The sequence below is a fragment of the Neovison vison genome, chromosome 11 (genome assembly GCF_020171115.1).
Source record: "Neovison vison isolate M4711 chromosome 11, ASM_NN_V1, whole genome shotgun sequence".
NCBI classification, from domain to species: Eukaryota; Metazoa; Chordata; class Mammalia; order Carnivora; family Mustelidae; genus Neogale; species Neogale vison.
Window position 1 is genome coordinate 8,581,664 of NC_058101.1, and position 16,446 is coordinate 8,598,109.

Below are 16,446 nucleotides of genomic sequence, written 5' to 3' on the forward strand. Positions count from 1 at the left end.
ATAAAAGAACTAAAATCTAACCAAGTTGAAATCAAAAAAGCTATTAATGAGGTGCAATAAAAAATGGAGACTCTGACTGCTAGGATGAATGAGGCAGAAGAAAGAATTAGTGATATAGAAGACCAAATGACAGAGAATAATGAAGCTGAGCAAAAGAGGGACAAACAAATACTGGACCACGAGGGGAGAATTCGAGAGATAAGTAACACCATAAGACGAAACAACATTAGAATAATTGGGATTCCAGAAGAAGAAGAAAGAGAGAGGGAAGCAGAAGGTATATTGGAGAGAATTATTGTAGAGAATTTTCCTAATATGTCAAAGGGAACAAGCATCAAAATCCAGGAGGTGCAGAAAACCCCCCTCAAAATCAATAAGAATAGGTCCACACCTCATCACCTAATAGTAAAATTTACAAGACTTAGTGACAAAGAGAAAATCCTGAAAGCAACCTGGGAAAAGAAGTGTGTAACATACAACGGTAAGAATATTAGATTGACAACAGAATTATCCACAGAGACCTGGCAGGCCAGAAAGAACTGGCATGATATATTCAGAGCACTAAACAGGAAAAACATGCAGCCAAGAATACTCTATCCAGCTAGGCTATCATTGAAAATAGAAGGACAGATAAAAAGCTTCCGGGACAAATAAAAACTGAAAGAATTTGGAAACACCAAACCAGCCCTACAGGAAATATTGAGAAGTGTCCCCTAAGCAAAGAGAGAGCCTAAAAGTAGTAGATCAGAAAGGAACAGAGACAATATACAGTAACAGTAACCTTACAGGCAATACAATGGCACTAAACTCCTATCTCTCAATAGTTACCCTGCATGTTAATGGGCTAAATGCCCCAATCAAAAGACACAGGGTATCCGAATGGATAAAAAAACAAAACCCATCAATATGCTGCCTACAAGAAACTCATTTTAGACCCGAAGACACCTCCAGATTTAAAGTGAGGGCATGGAAAACAATTTGCCATGCTAATGGACATCAGAAGAAGGCTGGGGTGGCAATCCTTATAACAGATCAATTAGACTTTAAGCCAAAGACTATAACAAGAGATGAGGAAGGACACTATATCATACTCAAAGGGTCTGTAATACAAGAAGATCTAACAATTTTAAATATCTATGCCCCTTAATATGGGAGCAGCCAACTATATAAACCAATTAATAACAAAATCAAAGAAACACATTGACATTAATACAATAATAGTAGGGGACTTTAACACTCCCCTCACTGAAATGGACAGATCATCCAAGCAAAAGATCAACAAGGAAATAAAGGCCTTAAATGACACACCAGACCAGATGGACATCACAGATATATTCAGAACATTTCATCCCAAAGCAACAGAATACACATTCTTCTCTAGTGCACATGGAACATTCTTCAGAATAGATCACATCCTGGGTCATAAATCAAGTCTCAACGGGTATCAAAAGATTGGGATTATTCCCTGCATATTTTCAGACCACAATGCTTTGAAGCTAGAACTCAATCACAAGAGGAAATTTGGAAAGAATCCAAATACATGGAGACTAAACAGCATCCTTCTAAAGAATGAATGGGTCAACCAGGAAATTAAATACATGAAAAAATACATGGAAACAAATGATAATGAAAATGCAGCAGTTCAAAATATGTGGGACACAACAAAGGCAGTCCTGAGAAAAAATATATAGTGATACAATCCTTTCTCAAGAAACAGGAAAGGTCTTAAATACATAACCTAATCCTACACCTAAAGGAGCTAAAGAAAGAACAACAAAGAAAGCCTAAACCCAGCAAGAGAAGAGAAATCATAAAGATCAGAGCAGAAATCAATGAAATAGAAACCAAAAAAACAATAGAACAAATCAATGAAACTAGGAGCCTGTTCTCTGAAAGAATTAATAAGATTGATAACCCCCTGGCCAGACTTACCAAAAAGAAAAGAGAAAGGACCCAAATAAATAAAATCATGAATGAAAGAGGAGAGATCACAACCAACACCAAAGAAATACAAACACTTATAAGAACATATTATGAACAACTCTATGCCAACAAATTTGACAATCTTAAAGAAATGGATACATTCCTAGAGACATATAAACTACCACAACTGAACCAGGAAGAAATAGAAAACCTGAACAGACTTATAACCAGTCAGAAAATTGAAACAGTCATTAAAAATCTCCAAACAATCAAAAGCCCAGGCCAGATGGCTTCCCAGGGGAATTCTACCAAACATTTAAAGAAGAACTAATTCCTATTCTCCTGAAACTGTTCCAAAAATAGAAATGGAAGGAAAATTTCCAAACTCATTTTATAAGGCCAGCATCACCTTGATCCCAAAACCAGACAAGAATCCCATCAAAAATGAGAATTACAGACCAATATCCTTGATGAACACAGATGCAAAAATTCTCACCAAAATACTAGCCAATAGGATCCAATAGTACATTAAAAGGATTATTCACCATACCAAGTGGAATTTATTCCAGGACTGCATGGTTGGTTCAACATCCGCAAATCAATCAATGTGATACAACACATTAATAAAAGAAAGAACAAGAACCATATGATTCTCTCAATAGATGCTGAAAAAGCATTTGACAAAGTTCAGCATCCCTTCCTGATCAAGCTCTTCAAAGTGTAGGGATAGAGGGCACATACCTCAATATTATCAAAACCATCTATGAAAAACCCACTGCAAATATCATTCTCAATGGAGAAAAACTGAAAGCTTTTCCCCTAAGGTCAGGAACATGGCAGGGATGTCCATTATCACCACTGCTATTCAACATAGTACTAGAAGTCCTAGCCTCAGCAATCAGACAACAAAAAGAAATTAAAGGCATCCAAATTGGCAAAGAAGAAGTCAAACTATCACTCTTTACAGATGATATGATACTATATGTGGAAAACCCAAAAGGTTCCACTCCAAAACTGCTAGAACTTGTATAGGAATTCAGTAAAGTGTCAGGATATAAAATCAATGAACAGAAATCAGTTGCCTTTCTCTACACCAACAGCAAGAAAGAAGAAAGAGAAATTAAGGAATCAATCCCATTTACAGTTGCACTCAAAACCATAAGATACCTAGGAATAAACCTAACCAAAGAGGCAAAGACTCTATACTCAGAAAACTATAAAGTACTCATGAAAGAAATTGAGGAAGACACAAAGAAATGGATAAATGTTCCATGCTCCTGGATTGGAAGAACAAATATTGTGAAAATGTCTATGCTACTTAAAGCAATCTACACATTTAATGCAATCCCTACCAAAATTTCATCCATTTTTTCAAAGAAATGGAACAAATAATCCTAAAATTTATATGGAACCAGAAAAGACCTCAAATAGCCGCAGGAATATTGAAAAAGAAAGCCAAAGTTGATGGCATCACAATTCCGGACTTCAAGCTCTATTACAAAGCTGTAATCATCAAGACAGTATGGTACTGGTACAAAAACAGACACATAGACCAATGGAACAGAATAGAGAGCCCAGAAATAGACCCTCAACTCTACGGTCAACTGATCTTCGACAAAGCAGGAAAGAATGTCCAATGGAAAAAAGACAGCCTCTTCAATAAATGGTGTTGAGAAAATTGGACAGCCACATGCAGAAAAATGAAAATGGACCACTTCCTTACACCACACACGAAAATAGACTCAAAATGGATGAAGGACCTCAATGTGAGAAAGGAATCCATCAAAATCCTTGAGAGAACACAGGCAGCAACCTCCTTGACCTCAGCCACAGCAACTTCTTCCTGGGAACTTCGCTAAAGGCAAGGGAAGCAAGGGCAAAAACGAACTACTGGGATTTCATCAAGATCAAAAGCACAACAAAAGAAACAGTTAACAAAGCCAAAAGACAACAGACTGAATGGGAGAAGATATTTGCAAACAACATATCAGATAAAGGGCTAATATCCAAAATTTATAAAGTGCTTAGCAAACTCAACACCCAAAGAACAAATAATCCAATCAAGAAATTGGCAGAGGACATGAACAGACATTTCTGCAAAGAAGACATCCAGATGGCCAACAGACACATGAAAAAGTGCTCCACATCACTTGGCATCAGGGAAATACAAATCAAAAACACAATGAGATGCCACCTCTCACCAGTCAGAATGGCTAAAATTAATAAGTCAGGAAATTACAGATGCTGGTAAGGATGCGGAGAAAGGGGAACCCTCCTACACTGTTGGTGGGAATGCAAGCTGGTGCAACCACTCTGGAAAACAGCATGGAGTTTCCTCAAAAAGTTGAAAATAGAACTGCCCTATGATCCAGCAATTGCACTACTGGGAATTTACCCTAAAGATACAAACGAAGTCGTCCGAAGGGGCATGTGCACCCGAATGTTTATAGCAGCAATGTCCACAATAGCCAAACTATGGAAAGAACCTAGATGTCCATCAACAGATGAGTGGATAAAGAAGATGTGTGTTTTATACACACACACACACACACACACACACACACACACAATGGAATACTATGCAGCCATCAAAATAAATGAAATCTTGCCATTTGCGATGACGTGGATGGAACTAGAGGGTATCAGGCTGAGCGAAATAAGTCAATCGGAGAAAGGCAATTATCATATGGTCTCCCTGATATGAGGAAGTGGAGATGTAATGTGGGGGGTTTGGGGGTAGGAAAGGAATAAATGAAACAAGATGGAATTGGGAGGGAGACAAACCATAAGTGACTCTTAATCTTACAAAACAAACTGAGGGTTGCTGGGGGGAGGTGGGGTTATGGACATTGGGGAAGGTATGTGCTATGGTGAGTGCTGTGAAGTGTGTAAACCTGGCGATTCACTGACCTGTACCCCTGGGGATAAAAATACATTATATGCATTATATGTTTATAAAAAAATTAATAAAAAAAGATTAAAAAAAAAATAAAGGAGAGAGAGAAATGAGTCACCTGGGTGGCTCAGTTGTTAGGTGTTGCCTTCGACTCAGGTCATATGAGATAAACCCCTCATGGGGCTCCAAGGAGCCTGCCCCCTTCTCCTCCTTTCTCGTGCTATCTCTGTCAAATAAATAAATGAAGTCTTTAAAAAATAATAAAGAGAGGGAACAGAAAAAAAAATAAAACTACAGTTAGATACCATTAGTCAACAATTTTATACTTCTGCTAAAACAAGTGTTGGCCAGTAGGGGGAGGAAGAGGAACATTCATAAATTGTGGGCAGACTAAATCAAGTGCAACCATTTGTAAAATTGCATTGTTGGATGAAGTTGAAGGTGTGTATACGACCTTCTAGGCCCTGAATTTCCCATCTTTGCTGATGAGGCTGTGTCTTCACTTACTGGGGCGGGGAGGGTACCTTTCATGTGGGAGAATTTATTCCCTACTTTGAGGGGGACAGAGGAGAAGCTGAATGTCCTTAAATATGCTGGCTTCTAAGTAAGTTTTATTTAAAATAATCAGTGTGCCAAAGTGGCACACTTTGGGGCAGCCTGCCTTAGCTCCTACAGTGTAGTGTCATCAAGATAACCTATAGAAGCATAAAATTAATTGTCTCATTCTGAAAATTTATTAATATGATAATGAAATGTGAGATCTCAGGTGAATATAATAATTTCATCAGCAACCCGACATTAAAATAGCTGTCTGAGGGTGCCTGGGTGGCTCAGTGGGTTAAGCCGCTGCCTTCGGCTCAGGTCATGATCTCAGGGTCCTAGGATCGAGTCCCTCATCGGGCTCTCTGCTCAGCAGGGAGCCTGCTTCCTCCTCTCTCTCTCTGCCTGCCTCTCTGCCTACTTGTAATCTCTCTCTGTCAAATAAATAAATAAATAAATCTTTAAAAAAAAAAATAGCTGTCTGAGATTGTCTTGCAGTCATATTACTACTATCATCCTTAATAAAAGAAGTACAAACCATTGTAGTCAGTATCTCAAGGTAATTAATAGATTTTGTTCTGCCTCTGCATAGACTTCTTTGACACTCCACAATCTGCCTGTATGTCTGGTTTAATTTTAGATATTTGCTTAAAGCCAAGAAAAAAAAATCTCTTTAGATCTAGTTTCTTTTTTATGAAACAGTCCAGTGGCTAAAAGGAAAAAAATCTTAAAAAAGTTTGTAAGGTCTCAGTAGGCACCTTTGATTTCAGAACTCGATGGATTTAGTACAATACTGTTCTTTATAGACTGCAATCTGGAGATGAATTTTTATGGCTTTCTCTTTCCCTGTTGAAGACTGAAAGGAAAAGATTATCAGAGGGGTATTTCCAAGTCAATAAGGAAGTAAAATTTATTTTTCTTGTTTGTTTATTTGGGAGGGATGGGGAGTACAGAATGTCATAAATTTGTTAACAGAGATATAAACTTTTTGCTTTATTATTTTTTGAGAGTGGAACTGTGCAACTTAGAGTGATCTATAAAAAACAAACAAACAAAAACCCCACATGACATCACTTGGATTAAAACCTCAAATCAGTAATCCAAGACTTACTACCTTATCTAAATGCAGTTTCAACTGCATTCCTAGAGTACTGTAATCTTTAACCACTCAAAATGGAATCTCCAGGTCAATACTAGGAAATTTACTGATAGATGTCTTCTAGGACTGCTTTATCTAAACAATGCATTCCTTGCTAATAACTTCCTTCCTTTCTTTTTTCCTTCCTCCCTCCCTCCCTTCTAACTTTCCTTCTCTTTTTTTTTAATACTGTCTTTCTACCTTCAAGAACTTTTTTTGTTGGAGGCACCTGAGTGACTCAGTAAGTTGAGCTTTGGACTCTTATGTTAGCTCAGATCATGATCTCAGGATTCTAATATGGAAGGTTCTCTTTCCTTTTTCCTTTTTCAAAAATAAAAAAACAAACAAATAAATAAATAAATACAATTTTTTTTTAAGAACCTTTCTTGTTGTCTTGCTCAGCAGAGCTCCCCTCTACTTGCTACATGGAATGCTGCCTGATTCATGAATTGTTTAATGAAGCCAAGTAGATCTTCAAATTATTCAGTTGAATTTTATTTTTTAGCAGATCCAATGTGATTTTCAGCTAATGATGATTTAGAGACTACTGTCATGAGAAAGTCTGTGCATCTTTTTAAAAAACCATGTTTGCACAAAGTAGGAAATGAATATGCTTTCATGTATCTTTGTCTTTTATGTCTACTTGCCCAATCATATTTAAGGTCTTAATAGAATCTGCCATTGACTGATAAATTAATAATTCTTGTCCTGTCAAGAGCAGTATGTTAAGCTTCAAAAGTTCTCAAAACTGAATTACTGGCTGTGGCTTATGAGCTTAAGTTCTATTCATTGTTTTGTTAAATGGCCTTGGTTATGTCATATTTAACATTATTTTCTGCATCAATAAGTCAAATCCCTTAAATAATATAGTTACTGATACAGTACCACTATGTGCATAACCTCAATAATCAGGATATCTCATTTGTCCTCACAAGGGAGGTGTCATTGAATTGTGTCTATAAAAACTTATAAAAGTCCAGCTTTTAGTGTATCTATCTTGAAACCTTACAACAATGCTGCAAGGATCCTTTTTATTTTACCAATGAGGACAACATTGAAACTCAGATGAGGTAAGTAATTTGGCAAGGTCACAAGATGAGGAAGAGACTGTTTTTTTCTTTCAAGTGTGTTTGGTCACCGTGCCTATAATTTTTCTTTAGCCCACACTGCAGTGGCTCGTGGAGAGAGGTCTGAGGGGATTCTGGAGAAGCAAAGGGAAATGGTGGCTCTACCATATGCTCACAGATGAGGCTAGAGTCACGGTCAACCCACAGGCCTCTTTGATGGTCCTCTAGATCGGACTAATATTCAAAAACCTTGGTTCTCCTCCTTGCTTTGTACTTAGATAGCTCTGAGGGCACTGAGTTAGGTGATCTGTGTGCTTGTGTGTTTTGTGGTCCAAAGAGCAGACTTCTCTGAATTCTAATTGGCTTCTTCAGATCTGGGTCCATTTGATCTGTTCAGGACTGCCCAGGTCAGCCTCATTTTCTTTTCAGAGGACTGCTCAAAGTAAAAGGTATAGTCCTAGTCACCTGTCGCTATCACTCTGAGGGCAGAGGATGAAACGTTCCCCCAGGAACGCCACGCACACAGGTGAAGACAAGGTCCCAGATGTGGGCTGGTGAACTTAATAAAATGCTACCCAGAAGACTTCTGCCTCAGCCTCTGTTTTATGGAGATGTTTAAAGAAAACAGGACTCTCATCTTAAAATTTTTCTGTTCCAGCAGAAATACCACTGATCTACATTGGTATTGCTAGATGTGTCTCATAGAGCTCACAGTTTGTAGTTTCTGGAATTCTCTAGAGATATCTCAGAAGAACTCCCAAACAAGGAATCATCTTCACAGAATGGGATCACCCATCATTCCTCTTCTTCGGTCCTGGCTTCTTTCCCAGGAAACCTCAGGTGCTGCTTCTATTACTATTTCCTGTTGGTTTCTCAGAGTCAAAGGTCACACTACGCCTCACTGTTCTAAGACTGATCTGAAGAAAGAACATCGTTCCTGCCCTCATCGACCGGTGATCATCCTCTCAGTACTCCGTCCTCCACTTGCTATCTTGATGCTCCCCAGTGGAAGGCTGTCTGGTACTCCAAATCTCAACTTCATGTGGACGATTTCATGTGATACCCTCTCTTGCCTTTTTAGTTTGATACAGGAAATCTTTCATATCTATGAGTGTCAACCAAGAAAAGGAGGCAAAACTGAAAAACAAAGGCCTTTATTTAGAATTTCTGAATGGCAATTCCAGGAGGGAGCACAGATTCCTGTGTAACCAGAAAAGTGCCACACCCAAGCTGAGGGAGCAAAGATTTTATGAGCTGAAGAAGGGTTGGGGGAGGGGAAGTCACATGACTTGAGTAAGGGAGGAGGAGGGAAAAAAGTCATGACTGGTACTAACAGATTGAGCCAAATGTGTTCACACACTGATCAAATGTATTGGTGTTGTCTGATGACACCACTCTTGGTATGCGCTCATGAACTACTCTACTCTCAGAAAGCCAGACCAGTAGTTTTTAGTCTGGCCACCAACTGTCCTGTTGGTTTTACCAACAACTGCTTGCAAAACAATCACCCTGACTGGCTCAGTTTTAAAGTTACTTTTGTCCAGTTCAAAAGTTCATTGGAAAGGAAAATGGAGCTTTGAAACAGAGCTGCTCGTGTCCAGAAATTGTACACATTCTCACAAGAACAAGCCAGAGGACCCACGGTGGATGCGGACCCAGACCCTCCTCTTGCTCTTCCAGTCATTCGTGTCTTCCCTCCCGTTGTGTGATAAATATATTTGGTTTCACTTGGAAGCTTTCCAGTAGTAGCAATCTGGATAAAAGACTTAAATCTCCTTTGGTTTAACTTAGGAACATTAACAGTAGCTGCATTTATTGACCATTAGCCATTAGCCACAACCTCAAACTGCCCTTCTGCAACAGGTACATTTTGTTAATCTAATGAAAAGTGCTTCAAACACTGGAATTCAGGTCTCTTGTGGAAGGTTGCATAATGGGTTGCCAAAGATGTCCACATTCTCATCCCCAGAACCTACACAATTCGTATATAACTTCTACCTTCATTGTAAAATAAACTTTGTTGGTGTGATTACATTCAGGATCTTGCAATGGGAAGATTATTCTGGATTATCCTGGGTGGGCCTGATATAATCACAGGAATTCTCAGGAAAGGGATGCAGAAGTCAGAATCAGACAGAAGGGGAGGTAGCAGTGCAGAAGGACAAGAAAGACATTGAGAAGGCAATGCTGATCGCCGGGAAGTTTCAGAAAGATGGCCACGATCTGTGGAAGGCTGATGGCCTCCGGAAGCTGGAAAGATCAAGGCAACGGACTCTCTCCTGGGGTTTTCAGAAGGTACCAGCCCTGAGGCCACCTTGACTTTAGTCCAGTGGAACTAACTTCTGACTTCTGACCTCCAGAACTAGAAGAGTGTAAGTTTGTATTGTCTTAAGCTACTAAAGTTGAGATAATTTGTTGCAACAGCAATAGAACACTGGTGCTTGGGTCAGATTGCTCCCCTTCTTTTCCAGAAATTCAGGGGTCACCATCATCTCTTCGGCACTGCTTAGCAATTTACTCAAATTATAATGCTTCATTCTGTAACAACTACACGGAGGAGGTTCTACTCTTGTACCCCTTTTATGAGAGGAGCAATGGGGTTTCGATGAAGGGAGAAATTTGACCTCTAGTCACACAGAAGGCATTAGGAGTGGAAAGTCATGGTCAGACCAGTCTGATTCTTCACAGCCTCTTCTCTCAAACAACGCATGAACCAGCTGAAGCTTCTTCATCTTTCTTTTCAGTCACCTTGTTAACTTTTCAAGTTAACAAGGCTTATGTAGAGCTTGTCATATTCATATCTTAAAATTTTATCCTGAATGTATATGGAGATGTTCTGCCTCAGACAGATTTCTTATTTATTACTTCCCAGTGAGGCAATAAAGCAGAAGTGTCACTTCCTGCTTGCCTCAGGCCTTACGCCTGGGGTAATGTGTCAAAAGTGGGATGAGTTGTCTCACTCCAAAAAGGGGAGCTGGGGGATACAATCGTCTCTGCTTATAAAGGGGAAGGAGGACTTTATTCCACTGTCCTCCTTGAAGGGTCTCCTTCATAACTTGCTAAAACTAAAACCCAACTCTAACTCCGTGTTATATAAGTAAATCTTTCCAAGAGTCAGATTACCCCTCCTCTCCACTGGTAAGACCTACAGGTGCCTCCAAAGTCTGTGGCTTTATCTCTTTTGACCTGTAAATGTTTGCAGGGCTAGCCTTCCAGTCTCCCACCACCCTGAAGCTTATCCTGACGTGGGGATGTAACCATTAGGTCCTCTTTTAGGAGATTAGAAAAATATTATCATCTCTTAGGATCAGAGCAATTCATGAGACAAATGACAGATTAACACTTATGGTATGTGAAGAGGTGAGAACTTTTACAAGATCACTGAGAAACCCAAGGAAGTTTTCTTTCCCACAGCCTAAAACACATTGACCTTGACTTGGGGTTAAGGAAGGAGTTGGTGCTGGCATTTCTGGATCTTCCAGAATGGTTTGCATGTGTTTACCTTGGTATTTAAAGATCGCTGTTCTGTCCATCTCCCTCATTCTGAGCAAGTACCATAGGAGTTCCGAAGAGACTAGTATACTTAATTTTCAGGGGAGAGCATAGAGGTTCCAAGTTCCTGTTTCTTGTCTGCAGTTACCCAGCAACTTAAGACAAGTGTGGGCTTGTGCCACACTTCCTCCTGCTGAAGGCTACGAATGTGCCCGGGAAATAGGTCCTGAGTCAGAAACAGGCACACACCCTACCTGGCCCTCCCCATAGGTGCATAAATTCTTCTCCCTTTCAGATTGAGAATACATTCTCTTCCAGGCAGCTCAAATGCTATCCAAGTCATGAGATGACAGCCTTTGTTTCTGCTGTGAAAGCTGGAGGTACTCCCACTGACCCAGGGGGCATTTAAATCCAAACTTTCAGGTTTAGAAATATTTGAACTATCACTATACTTGTGAAGCACTGGAACAGCATTACACTTGGTGATTATTATCGGTCCACGTCTTGAGATAAGGAAATAAGACCTTCTCACTTAGACCCTAGGCATTGAAACACTCAGCCAACTCACTTTTCCTGCTTTTTCCCCCCATTACACAAATTGTTCGAGTTCTAAGGAAGAATGTAATGTACAGTTTAGCCCCCAGCTTCATTAAGAGGGAAAAGATTGTATAATCGAAAAACCATTTCACAAGATAATTTAAATGAGGGCTCTTTTTAAAAAAACATGTATTAACATTCACAAAATTTTAAAGAGCTCTGACTGAATAACAGTTGTTTATACGGAAACAAAATGAATATTTTCTGTAAAACGGAGATTCTCAAGGTAGGGGACTGCAAGAGCTTGGAAAAAGCATCAAATACACCTTTGTGAACAGAACTAAGGAGTGCGCACGCTCACAGCAGTCTCTAGGTGGGTGTGACCTACAGTTACAAACTTACAGTGCTTGGGTATTCAGAAGGAACAACAAATCAAGAAGGAAAAAAGAAAAAATAAATAAACGAAGCAAGAAACTTTTGTAAATAACTTTATTTCCATGCTATTTGTAAAAACACATCAATAAATATTTAGATTTCTCTATTTCAAGACATAGAGAAACACCACATAATTAACACTAAACAAGGCATTATGCCTTACAAGGGAAGACATAAAATGTCCAAGGGATATTTAAAACATTGGAGTTTTTAAAGCTTCAACATCAGAAATGTTGACCACACACTGTGAAACTCTCTCAATAAATAACAACCGGCATTCTACTCAACAGTACAAAAGCAGATGTGCGCCCACATCCCACGACCTTAACAGGGATGTACTTGCTTGGATCCCACACCACTTCTCTCCAGCCTTTACCATGGTGAATGATATGGCATGGTTTCCCCCCACTGTTCCCCCTAGAAATAATAACTTAATGAATGAAGAATGTTTAAGATTTGTCATCTACAAATTAAATAATAGAGCTGAACCAACTTTGATGGAACATGAAAATGACCTTTTAAAAGGTCATTTTAAAATTTTAAAATAAGAGTACAGCAAATTACCCAATTCATGTCTTTAAATATTAGCTAGGACATCAATATGCTAGCTTTGAGAAAATAAATAAATAAATAAATAAATACATATGTTAAAAAAAAAAAATAGAAGAATACTCTTCGGCAATAGTCAAATACATTAAAACACAGCCCAGGGAGTCTCAGGAGGTTTTCGTCTTCTGGCCCCATTTCACTAAGTGCAACAGTGAGCCATAGGCTTCTGCCTTCTCTCTATCTCAGTTGGTGCTGGCCCTGTGAGGAGAAAATTGTTGCCATTAATAGGATTCGATAAATTGACTGCAAAACCCCCTGCCATGTAGCCACTACCTACATCACTGCCCCACGAGGCAGAAAATGTCAGGCTCCTGGATCCTAATTAGGAATAAGCGGCCTATGATCCCAATGGTATTATTAGCTTCAAAAAGCTGGAATGTGATGTCACAGTGGACTAAAAAATTCCATTTGGGACATCACTTAAACCTCATAGCAAACACCTATCGTAGCTGTTTTTATTTTTCCACATTATTGAGACTTAAAGAGATTCAGTACTCTCCCTGGGGTTACAGGAAAAATCAAAAGTGGAGCCTGCGTTACCCTTAGGGCAGGGAATCACTGCAGAGTCCCTGATTTTCAGTCCTTCAGCTAAACCCTTGATAAAAACTCCCGGGGGCACTTGCAGGAGTGGTGACCTATGGGTCTCGTCCCACGTGAGTAAAAGGCACAACTCACTTGTTCAGCATCTTGTTGATGAGTCTCTTGACCAGGGGGGCTTCGGGGTTGAGACAAACCTCCTGCCCATTCTTGAGAGTGGCTCTGCGGAGAGAAGGCAGAGTCCGCGTCGGCGGGGCTGCGGCCGGGCGGCCGGGCGGGGGCAGCGGGGCAGGGGGGCGGCCGGGGCTCAGCGGCGCGGGGGGTCACTTACATGACTTCCGTCTGCTCGCAGTGGGGTCCCGAGGGCGTCAGCACGACGTTCTGGATATTCTTGAGGTGAATCCCCTGCACGGTCTGCAGGCACTGGCAGCGCAGCTCGGCGGCCACGGGCGCCCCTGCGGGGAGAGCGCACGGGGTGAGCGCGCCGTCCCGGGTGGGCGCCCCCCGCCTCCGCCCCCCGCCCCCCGCCCCCCGCCCCGCCGGGGGCTGCGGCCCCGAGTGTCACCTGCGGCGCGGCGGCCGGCGGGGAGCAGCAGCAGCAGCAGCAGCGCGGCGCCGAGGAGCCGGAGGGCGCGGGGGGCGGCGGCGGCGCGGGCCATGGGGCTCAGCTCGGAGAGTCGGGGCGGCGGTGCGGGCGCTGCGGAGCGGGAGCGGGCGCGGGCCGAGCGGGCTCTGTGGCTCCCGGAGTCGGGAGAACCGCTTTTATGCCCGGTCGGCGCGGGGCCGTGAGCCAGCCCGGGGCCAGGGAAATTCCCGGCAGCGCAGGTCGCTCCGGGGTCGGAAAGGTCGTGGCGGCCCCGCCCCGCGGTGGAAGGGGACCCGCCCGGCCACCCGCCTGCCCGGCCTCCCGCGTGTCCCCGCGAGTCGGGGACGCCCTCTTTCCGCCCAAACCCCCAAAGGGGGCGGGAGTGGCCTTGCTTGAGTCTGTGCCACTTACTGGGGACTTGCCTCTTGCACGTTAGTTGTCCGGATTGGGGGAGCAAGGCCGGGGGAGGGGCGACATGCTTAACGCATCAGTGTCGTCTGCTTTGATGGTTTTGCTTTTGCCTGCATAAGTAGACTCTGTTAAAATACATTTGTCATCTCACACTAGACACGAGAATGTTCTCCTTGTTCCTGGTATTTTACAATCACAAACAAATCATACTTTGTGTCATATCCTGAAGGGGTGAGGGGAGGAAGAGTGTGGAGCGTTTAATTCAGTGTTTACTTGAGGATAAAGCGTCTTAACCCCACATACCTCCCTTCCTCTATGCAATTTTGGAACTTCCAGAGCTGGAGGAATTCCATGAACATCATCTTTTCGGTCTAGAGGGCGTGGATTAATCCGTGAAGTAAGGGACTGGTGGTCACGCACAGCTGTTGTGGGGAGGAAAAGCTGCCCTGGGCTTATGGGGTCCACAATTTTTAGTTTTCTCCAAGCACAAAGGGGTCAGAGGAACCAGGAGCTAATGCTTAGTGTGAGTAGCACCCTTTGCTCCCAGAAACAGCTAGAAGACGTGTTTCTGTGAAATATTTAAGTGCTAGAACAAGAATCTAATCGCACTTCCTGGTTTTATGTTCCCAAATCTCATTTCATTTCCATGTTAGGTGGACTTTCCTGTCTCCGGTGATTTGATATCCTCTCTAGAGAAATAACTGCCATCATATCTCTAGTAAGACATGTCAAACTGTTAACACTAGTTTTTGTCCTTCAGGATCTCATTTTTCACCCTTAGTCTTAATGGGTTTTTGTTGTTGTTGGATTACATGTAGGTTTCAGATGACTAGGGTGTGAGTCTGGACGCAGGTCTGTGAGTAGAGTGAGGTTACCCAGTGCATCGGTGTGTAGCAGGTGGGGGGAAAAGATGCTATAGAGATGCCCAGAGGCTCAGAGTGACACTGGGCTCCACACTCCCAGGGTAAGGAATTTTGGTTCCCATGACAGATAACAGACACTAACCTGTCTTTGCCTTGTTTCTCGCCTGTCAAATGAAGGTTAAAGGTAGTATCTACCTCAACAGGTTGGAATGATGAATAAATGTGTTAACGTTTATAAAACACCAGTACATACAATATGCTTTAAATCATTCTTAAATAGTTAAAATAGAAATTGCTTTTTCTACATTACCAAACTGAAACTCACCTAGGAAAAAAAATTTAAAAAAAGGAAAACACCTCATTCAAACAATATAAAATTTTTGTACTATGTTTGTTTTTTTCTTAAGAGAAAACTCAAAATGAATATTTTGTTGGTTAGTTTAATTGTTCAGTGATTTTATACTTCTAATTTCAGGAATTTCAACTATAAAATGAGACTAAAACTAAAGATGATCCATCTTATTAGAAAAGATTATGAGTGACTAAATTATAAATATAGATTTGTCTTTACATTTTTTCAGTAATCTTCAGTATAATCCTGCAAAAAAAAAAAACCTAAGAAGTCTAAATTTTTTTTCTAAAGATTTTATTTATTTATTTGACAGAGAGAGAGAGATCACAAGTAGGCAGAGATGCAGGCAGAGACAGAGGGGAAGCAGTCTCCCTGCTGAGCAGAGAACCTGATATGGGGCTCCATGTGGGGCTCAATGTAGGACTTGATGTGGGACTCCATCCCAGGACCCTGAGATCATGGGGGAGCCAAAGGCAGAGGCTTAACCCACTGAGCCACCCAGGCACCCCAGAAGTCTAAAATTTTTTTAAAAAGAAGTAGAAAGTGGAAGATGACCTAGAATTTATAAAATATTAGTAACAACAATAATTGAGAATTTGTATAGATATTACTGTTATTATCCTTATTTTTCTGGGATTCTCAATTAAAAATACTGTGGGTTTTTTTTTAAAGATACTCAGAATTATACTAAATGTTCTTTAAATGTTAAAATATGGTTTTATTTTTCTGATTTTAGTTGTGTATCTTCTTATTATAGAAAAATTATGAAGGACAAAAAAAGACACAAAGAGATTGTTATGAAGACTTTCTGACTTTTGTCCAAGAAACAATCTATAACAGATCTTCCCATTATTTTTCATCATCCTTAGTTATTTCCATATGTTTATGTGCTCTCAAGATGATTAGCAAACATAAAGTATTATAATATAGCACTTTAATCTAATAATCAATGTTCTAAACCTTTTGTATATATAAAACCCACTTAATCTTCTGAACTTTGTCTCCACAGCTTTTCTTCACAAAAAAACAAAGGGGCAGGAAATTTAGGTAATTTGCCAAG

The 16,446-nt window shown here is 40.9% G+C and overlaps 1 protein-coding gene across 1 annotated transcript; it reads right to left on the bottom strand.

Moving 5' to 3' along the window:
* Positions 1-12,068: 12,068 nt before the first annotated feature.
* LOC122919245 (growth-regulated alpha protein-like) lies at positions 12,069-13,842 on the bottom strand. Its single transcript, XM_044268180.1, has 4 exons — positions 13,740-13,842; positions 13,506-13,629; positions 13,313-13,396; positions 12,069-12,835 (listed from the first exon to the last, which is right to left on the bottom strand). Exons 1-4 carry the CDS (start codon positions 13,831-13,833, stop codon positions 12,820-12,822), a joined length of 318 nt encoding a protein of 105 aa, XP_044124115.1. The 5' UTR covers positions 13,834-13,842; the 3' UTR covers positions 12,069-12,819.
* Between the last annotated feature and the right edge of the window lie 2,604 nt (positions 13,843-16,446).